At 39.1% G+C, this 9,768-nt stretch overlaps 1 protein-coding gene across 1 annotated transcript; it reads left to right on the forward strand.

Moving 5' to 3' along the window:
* Positions 1–7,883: 7,883 nt before the first annotated feature.
* On the forward strand, positions 7,884–9,524 carry LOC149152436 (uncharacterized). The gene is made up of 4 exons (XM_089443478.1): positions 7,884–8,085; positions 8,563–8,694; positions 9,021–9,178; positions 9,276–9,524. Exons 1-4 carry the CDS (start codon positions 7,884–7,886, stop codon positions 9,522–9,524), a joined length of 741 nt encoding a protein of 246 aa, XP_089299604.1.
* The last annotated feature ends 244 nt before the right edge of the window (positions 9,525–9,768 follow it).

Consider the following 9,768-nt stretch of genomic DNA (forward strand, 5'->3'; position numbering starts at 1 on the left):
ATGCCCCCTTGCAACAAGACCCTTGTAGAGTTTCCCACTGATCTCTTGGGACAAAGATCACCCTGCCAACAAGCACACCTCCACTCTTAGACGGCAGCATCAAACTACCTACCTAAGATAACTAGACAAATTGTAAATTGATTGTTCATCCAGTACTCGAGACAATCCTCTATCAAGTGTTTCTTCCCTTCAACCTCAAAAGGTAGGAGAGACACATCAAATGCAGATGGAAAACAGGCATGTACTGCTTCCTCATCATTTTTAGCAGCTAGATCTAGTAAGCATCTTTATCAAATAGATCCAGTAAGAAATGAGGTGTCCTTCCCTCTGCGTGTATCCTCCTTCAAGGCATCCCTCCAAGTCATTTTGTATTGTTGCCCTCAACAATTCATGTATCACTTCAACTTTTCCGTAGGCACTTTTGCAGGTTGTAACCTTGTACAATTAATTGCTACAAACATGTTCTTAATTAAAACAAAAAAGATGCAATGACAAACACATACATTATCACAGAGATTTTATCCTGGAAATCCAAAACTGGGAAAACTAGCAAGGATTTTTCAACATATATTCTACTATACAATATTAGAATACAATATATATCCTATATCATCCATGAATCGCCAAGCCATTTACCCTAGATTAGAATACAACAATAGTTCCTTATTTGAAACTACAAAACCACCATGTACCACAAAGCCACTTTTAGCAAAAACTGCCAAAAATGACACAAGAAGCTGCCCAATTTTTTTCAGGGATCTTACCTTAAAACACTTGCACATGGGGCTTCCGCCTTCCTGCTGCACATCACACATTTTTACAGTGCATGGAGATAGTCATGCAAAGAATATAAAACATACCCAACATTCTCCCACTGTGTTGTTTTCTTTACACACACGAGGTCAAAAGAGCATATGATAAACAATCTAGGTCAATAATGCCCATAGTTTCTCCACAGCAAGAGAACTTCTCAGTGCTCATAGTTTTTGTTAACGAATCTGCAACATTCTTCAAAGTGTGCACTTTTTCCAACAATATTGTCTTCAATCATATCTCTCACAAGTGATATTTAACATCAATATGCTTTGCCACCAGTGTAGCCGATATATGTGTCAGTTGATCTCTGCTCCCTAAGCTAGTCATATGTCCCCTCGCCAAAATATCGAGAGCATATGTGAAGGTGGGCCATCCAATCCTAAAGGTATGTCTTTCATTATGCAATCGGGTGCTTATGCTTGTTTTTCCTTGGGCACATTGGGTATGGATTATTGAGTGACTTGGAAGGGGGAAGGGTTTTGACTGTAGTCCTGCTCCCTCACCTTAAATGGGGGATTAATCCTCAACCCTAGTCCTGTGGGATCTCCCCTATTGGCTTATAGCTTTAGGATGGGCACTACTTGGGAAACCCCAATTTTGGTAGAGCGGTCCCATTTTTTCGTTCCATATTTTCCACTCCCCTCTGCACATTACATGCCTTATTTCATGATCTTCCCTCTCAGGGTCCACATGACCATTGGGTCCATAAGGCTCTGGTACCCCCCCTCTCCTTGTTCACATGTCTAAGTCGAGCCTGGAACGTTGCCCTAGAGGGTGATGCAGTTAAACAAAAAAAAGATTAAAAGAATATCACGGCCACATACAAAAGAAAATAATATCACAAAACGCAAAAGATGGTCAGGACACTATATTAGCACGTGGGCAAAAGCCAAACATGAGCTCTATCCCTTCATTATGGCCATCACCCTAGTTCCTAGGGCCCCATGAGTGCCCCCCTGCATCATTAAAGAACCAATGCATGTCCTAACCCCTGGTGGGCAATGAACTACTCCACCTTAAGGGGGTAATCACTGCTTATATCATACACAACATGTGCTCATCTCTTGGAGCCCCGAGCAGTATATTATAAGAAAAATCAAGAGAAGGCAAAAAGTAAATGAAGGTTGGAAAAACAAAGTTCGGGGTAACTCATGTACCACGATTGCTCCCTCCTACACCTATACACCCAAATGTGTGGACATCCCTCATCATTACCATCCTTGAACCCATGGCATTTGGCCTTGTGACCCCTATGTCCCAATCCACCTCATCATTTTCCACATAACCCCTATCACTTGAAGGATGTACCTTGGAGATGTCTTTCCCTTTAGGGACTAGGAACACCTAATAAGGTTGTTTATTAGCCACTCCTACCTAGGGAGGTAACACTATTACATGCTCAAAGCCTGAAATTTGGAAGGGAAGCCCAGTATGAGGTCTCATTTGTGCCCTTGACAAACAAGCTTGGTTCACTTAGATGCACTAATGAATCATTGTACTTGATGGTGAGGAGACGCATTGGGTCTTATGCGTAATTGGCAGGTGGTTTCATCATGGGTTGGGCAATTTAACTAGGGCCCAAGCCAACCAAAGGATCATATTGAAACTTGTAATGGATGCATTGAAAGCCATGAGACTCCTTCATGTGATAGAGCATTATCTTATCTCATGGGCACCTTCAGCAGCTTGTTCATTGCCCCACATTCGCGAGATGATGCACTTGGACCATCATTGCCCATAACCTGCTTAGCAGTGTACACATGGTTTGGCACTTGATCCAAGGCCCAAAGGAGGTTTGTCTCACCCTGAGACATGGGAGGACTAGCACCATCGTGTGTGCCCTCATTTGGAGCAATCTACAGACCTATCTTTAACCAGGAGACCCATGAGACCAGTGTTTGTGCCCTAGAGCCACTTTGGAGCACCAAATGATGACTTACATGAACATCAAGGGGTCATCCCCTTGTGCATCATTTATGGCGCTCTCTCCCTCATTTTGGCACTTTGAGGACTCGACGTGGCCTTCCAATGGCCTCATTTCACTGTGGTGTCATCATTTTCAACCTACTATTGGATGATTGATTCATAATTTTTAGAGCCACTTGGTGGGCTTGTCACCAAGGCCTTATTTTGCACATTAAAATAATGTTAGGGGCTTTAGAATAGGAATTTGACCTCTAAAAGTCTCATTTAAATAGAACTTGTCCTCACTGTGAGAGAGCATCATCATCACTTGGATCTCTCTTGTAAAATACATTCACACTTTTTCTTGGACGAATTGGAGACCCTTTGATGCATTTCAATATCTTTGGAAGCTAGAATTGCGTTCTTCTTAGAGCTACATCTTGATTTGTGGTTGGATATATCTCATTGTCATCTTGTAAGTGTTATTTTGTTGAAGATTTCTATTGGAATAATGTCTAATATGTGGAATTATTACAACTAGTTAACTCTCTTTTGCCCTAATTTCTTGAATATCATAGTAAAAGGTTAGTTGGTTGTAAATTGCACATGTTACTCATTACGTGACAATTAGATGAATGTTCCTAGTGGATGAGAATTTGTTTTTCCTCCATGAAAATCCATGAATCTTGAGTAGGTAAATGTTGAAGATTGGTTGCTAGGGCATCATTCTTTAGCCTCCTTGAAGATGATTTTGGCAAATCTTGAATCATCTTAGACTCCATAGCCCAAGGATTAGGCACTGGTCCAAGAAAAATTGGTGATCAACCTTCCCTTTCCTCTCTTTTCTTCTCTCCAAAAATTTTGGCCCCTTTTCCTAGACAGCTACCTAGGGCATCCAACGAAATCCATTAGAGAAGGAATTTTGAGATTCCACTCGAATAGAACTCTTCCTTAGTGTTTCCTCTTAGGGACCTCAAATTTTGGTGGAATTCTCACGGTTAATTCTCCAGAAATCTTTATGCCCTAGGTGTGCCCTAGAAGGGAAACCTAGTTTGTTTTCCTTGGATAAGGTGACCTTCTTGAGGATCATATGAGCTTAATATTCGATGGAATAAATCTTAAGAGACCTTATCCTCCCTCTTACCTTGACCTAGTGAAAACCTTGAAGGAATGTATTCCCACGTTTATCCCTAAAACCCTAGGTCTAGCGCAAGCTTTCCTAGGTCTCTCAAAAGGAATGAAAGGGCTATTCTAAGTGACAAAATCATTTCGCAAGCCTCCTTTGAGGACCTATTTCACTCTTGGAGTCTTCACTCTAGGCATACCTATCCTCATGACAAACTTCAAGCCCTAGATCTTGATCTCCATCCTAGGTCTTTCTTGGAGAGTCTTTACTTCATCAAGCCTTATTTAAGTATCTCCTTGAATGGGCCTTGTGAAATCACTCCACACATAGTCATTGCCATATCCATTAGAAGTGATTTCTCCTTATCGAGACTCCTCACATCGATGAATGTCCGTAAAGAGCAAGGAGCATTGACTAAGGTTGGGTCTTTGCCCCATTGTTGTCATTTGGTTTGGTAGTTGTCCCATAGGTACCCCTCCTAGGGCCCTGCTAGATTGTGTGGCAACATGTCCAACACTCTATCCAATCCTAGTCTTCCTTGATAGCACAATCCATAGCTATTAGTGCCACGCAACTACCTAAAAACCCTCTTTACTAATGCCTAATGCTCCTTCCTTGGTTTTGACATATACCTGCTCAATATTCCCACTACATGTGCAATATTCAATCTAGTACATACCATTGCACACATCAAGCTTCCAACTGCACTAGCATATAGAACACAAGACATGTCCTCTTCCTCTTCCTATGTCTTGGGCCACTAATCTACAAATAATTTTATAACTATAATAATAGGCACCTTTACCAGTTTACATTCCTACATCTTAAATGTCTGCAATATTCTCTCTACATACTTCCTCTAAGTTAACCAAAGTTTCCTATTTGCATGATATCTTTTTTCCATGCCAAGATAAAATTTGCAGCATCAAGGTCCTTCTTGTCAAATTTAAAGGACAATTGAGTTTTCACTTCTTGGATGATTTCCCTATCATTTCCAATCAACAACATATCATCCACATACATGACAAATAAATAACACGATCACCAACTAATTTGAAATATATGCAGTGATTTACTTTGTTCCTTATGAAGCCATGTCCCAATATATAAGTATCCAATTTTTTATACAACATCCTTAGTGACTGCTTTAACCCATATAGGGACTTTTTTAGCGTGCATACTAGCTTTTTCTTTCCTTTCAAAGCAAAGCCTTATGGTTGTTTCATGTAGATTTCTTCTTCCAAACCGCCATGTAGGAATGTTGTTTTCACATCCATCTATTCTACTTCTAAATCAAAAGCAGCAACAACAGACAAAAGAAATCTAATAAAAGTTAACTTGGCAACAAGAGGAAAAAATATCACCAAAGTCGATTCCTTCTATTTGGGAATAACCCTTTCCTCTTAACCAAGCTTTGTATTTCTCCACTCTACCTTCTACCATTCAACTTCTTAAACACCCATTTGTTGCCACTGGGCTCTCTTTCATCCGGCAACTCCACTAGATCCCAAGCCTCATTCTTATCCAAGGTTGCCATCTCTTCAACCATGGCATTTTTCCAAAGTTTGCCATCCTTTGAATCCATTTTCTCCCTAACAGTTCTAGGATCCATTAGTAATAAACAAAGCAAAATTTGAACAAAAATCAAATGGAGTTTACCTTTTTGGCTATCTTCTTTCCTAAATTGATCCCTTTAGTGTTGAAGTCTATGGTTCTTCTTCTTATTTGTGTTCTTTTGTAGAGTTTGATTCATCATCCTTCAATTCAAACTCTATCTTTTATGGTTCTTTCTCCCTTGGTAGGAATTCCTATTTGATAGCATCTTTGACTTCTCTAAATACCACATCTCGACTATACACAACCTTCTTAGTTTTTGAGTTCAAAAGCTTATAACCTTTCAGACCATCTTTATATGCAATAAAGATACACTTTTTAGCTTTCTTATCCAGTTTACTCCTATTCTCTTTTGTAATGTGTACATAAGCATCACAACCAAATACCCTAAGATGTTTAAGAGAAGGCTTCTTACCAGTCAATCCATAACTCATGTGGAGTCTTGTCATCCAAGACTAACGAGGGTGATATATTTACCAGATAACATGTAGTGTCCACTCCTATGTGCAAAATTTATCTCCTAACTTGACACCATGGCGAATGCTCCTTGCTTTTTCCATAAGTGTCCTATTCATCCTTTCTGCAACTCCATTCTATTGAGGTGTGTATGGAGTAGTCTCTTGCCTTGCTATATTGCACTTATAGATTCTTCGAATTCATTCCCACATAATTCTCCACCATTATCTGTCCTTGGCACCTTAATTTTCTTCTCTGTTTTATTTTCCACAAGAGCCTTGAACTCTTTGAACTTGTCAAAGACTTTAGATTTCATCCTAAGGAGATAAACCCATGTATTCCTTGAGAAGTCATCTATAAATGAAGCATAGTACACAAATTTACCCAATGATGGAATTAACACAGGTCCAAACACATCATTGTGCACCAACTATAATATTCCCTCTGAACTCATAGAACTAAAGGAAAATCTTACCTGATTCTGCTACCCATATAAACAATTTTCACATAAATCAAAATCTAAAGAGCAATTAGACATACCTTCTACCATACCATCACTGTGTAGTATTCTAAGTCCCTTCTCTTTGATATGTCCCAATCTTTGATGCCACATCATAGTATTTTCTCTAGAAGTTGCAAGAGTGCATCCTTCTTTTGCTCCACTCTCAAGGACAATGGAATTGTTGCACCCATCACGAAAGTGCTTCCCAACAGCTTATACAAAGTTTCAATCTGAAATGTTGAAAAATTGTAGTTGCGGTCGGCATTTTCATTGTCATAGTCAAAGGATAAGTTGTTTATCTTCCGGTTGTCCAAGTTGGCCTCAACTTGACATGTCGGCCCCACCACTTGAAGGGATTTGACCCAAGGTCAAAACCCACCTTTTGACGCTCATATATATTTGCGTTCGTTGGACTCCTTTTGGGCATCACCACAACTCATTCATTCAACCAATCACAAGGAGACCTGCTCACATGTGCGAAGAAGAAGAAGAGGATTTATTTCTACGTTGACCAACTTATTTCACTTCTGTTGACCAGCGTTGACTTTATTCATTTCTCTTGGTTGACCGAGTTATTGACTAAGGATTGGAGGCCGAATATTTATGGTTCGTTGACTATCCATTGACCGAGTTTCAGCCGTGTTGACTGAGGTTTGATCGCAGATCAAACTCTGGGGTTTGACCGAATGCAAGACCAAATTTCGACCCTTTTACCAACAACCTCAGGCCGGAATTCAGCCCCTTGTGCAGAATTTGACTATGAGCATATCGTTGACTTATTCTCTCTTTTGACTAGTTTTTGACTTGGCATTTATTAAAGTCAAAGGCTGACAATTTGACTGGAATATTTTGATGTACAATTGATTAATTGAACTCTCTCTCATAAGGAAAGATTATCAGGTTTTCCCCCTTGTGGGGTTTTGTCCCAAAAAAAATTGGTGTCTCTTGTTTCATTGTTTTTACTTTGATCTCTATTGCTCTACTGAAGTTAATGATTGAAATTTTCAAGTGTAACTACTTAAGATTGGAATGCTCTAAAGAAGTCAAAATTGTATCATTGGAAGTAGTTATCAATTTGAAAATCGTTATAATCTTGTCCGCTACTAGAAAATCAATATGGTTTCAGAGCTTTAGTGAAGGAAGAGATTAGAAAAGAGCATTGAGATCACCTTTAAGAGACCCTAGTCTACATTGATTGAACATCTTCATCATGAATTCCTTCATGATGATAGGAAACAAGCTTGAAGGAGCTACAAACTTCAAAACATGGAAGACTAGAATTGACCCTGCTCATGCAAGGCATAAGATCTTGGGTATTTTGAAAGGAAAAGTTACTGAACCAGAAAATGAAGGTGCAGCAAAAGACAAGTTCGAAGAAGATGACATCATTTCCATGAGTATCACTATGGAATATGTTAAAGATCATCTAATACCTTATATTGTTGATATAATTCTTCTAATGAAATGTATGATGCTTTCATTGGATTATATACTACCAACAACATTGGAAAATCTATGAGTTTAAGGAATCAGCTTCGTGATGTTAAGATGACAAAGAATGATACAGTGGCATCATACTTCGTAAGGATCTCTCAATTGAGAGATCAACTCAAGGCTATTGAAGAAAATGTACCTGATAAGGAACTTGTAGCTGCAACACTCAATGGTTTGTCTGACTCGTATTGCATCAAGTATCAGTGGTAGAGAAAATGCACCTACCTTTGATAAACTATAGGTTGCTTGCAATCAAGAAGAATGTAGGCTCATGTCTAAAGGCAAGATTCCAAATCCAGGTGAAGATTCTAAAGCTTTTGTAGCCCACTCAAGGAATAGAAAGGGAAGAAGAAACTTTGGAAGATTTTAAAGAAGTACAGGAAGAAGACCTGCTCTAGGAAGAGGCCTTGCTCCACAAAGAAAACCTCCTACTTCTTCTCAAGAAAGAAGGTACATGTCAATTGTTCAATGTTTTTGTTGCCAAGCATATGGTCACTATCAAAACAAGTGTCCTCAAAGGAATGATAATCGAAAGAGGAAAGGGAAGCAACATGCTTATACAGCTTATATTAATGAACCTTCACACAAGAGGACGCCTAGGAATAAGATACTGATGATGGTAATTATTCCTTTTGGTGTGCTTTCACAGGTTCTATTACAGGTCATGAAGAAATTTGGTTGGTGGACAGTGGCGCCTCTAGGCACATGACTAGAAATCATGATAATCTCTCTGAATTAGTTGAAAAGAAGACATCTCAAAGGGTGGATCTTGGAGACAATGGTAAGTATTAAGTCAAAGGCATTGGTTCATCATCCTTCCAATTGGAATCAGGAGGTGATGTCTCTATTAACAATATTTTATATGTTCCTCGTTTGAAATAGAATTTGTTCTCCATTTCATCTCTTGAGGACAAAGAATATAGAATTGCCTTTGTTGATGGTCAAGTTCTAGAATGGAAGAAAGACTCCTTTGAATCTGCCAAAGTCAGTGGTGTTCGAATAGGAGGCCTATATTGTCTCCTTGACGCTCAATTCAAGCCTTGATACACAACACCTCTGATCTTTGTGAATTATGGCATCGAAGATACGCCTGTGTTCATTACAAAGCTTTGTCTAGAATGAAGGATTTTGTTAAAGGTGTGCCTGAAATCAAGATTGAACATGATGGAGTTTGCAAAGGGTGTGCTCTTGGGAAAAATGTCAAAGGACAATTTACTAGCAGTGATAGTAAGTCCAAAGGAATCTTGGATCTTATACATTCTGATGTTTGTGGACCTATGTCTGACAAATCCTTGGGTGGTCATTTGTACTGTCACTTTCATTGATGATTACTCTCGTAAAACATGGATTTATTTCTTAAAGACCAAGGATGAAGTGTTTGAAAGGTTTCGAGAATTCAAGGCACAAGTTGAAAATGCTACAGGAAGAAGGATCAAGACATTAAGATCTAACAATGGAGGAGAATACATATCCAAGGAGCTCATTGCTTTTTGCAAGGATGTTGGAATTAAGAGGGAGTTGATAGTTCCCTACAATCCTCAACAGAATGGTATGGCCAAAAGGAAGGACATAGCTATTATGGAAGCTTCCAAATCCATGCTTCATGATTAAGAGTTGCCCTATGTTTCTATGGGGAGAAGCTTTAAAGACAGTTGTTTATGTTCAAAATAGATGTCCACACTAAATATTGGAAAATATGACTCCTAAAGAAGTCCTCACAAGTGAGAAGCCCAATGTTGAACATTTGAGAATTATGGTTGTCCTGTTTGTATTCATGTGCCCAAGGAGAAAAGGACAAAGTTGGAACCTTCCGGGAAGGGAACTTTTGTTGGCTAGCCGCTATAGTGAAAAATCA

Source organism: Pinus tabuliformis, chromosome 9 (genome assembly GCF_031772625.1).
Source record: "Pinus tabuliformis cultivar Carrire ecotype Pingquan chromosome 9, CPIR1, whole genome shotgun sequence".
In the NCBI taxonomy this organism is placed as follows: Eukaryota; Viridiplantae; Streptophyta; class Pinopsida; order Pinales; family Pinaceae; genus Pinus; species Pinus tabuliformis.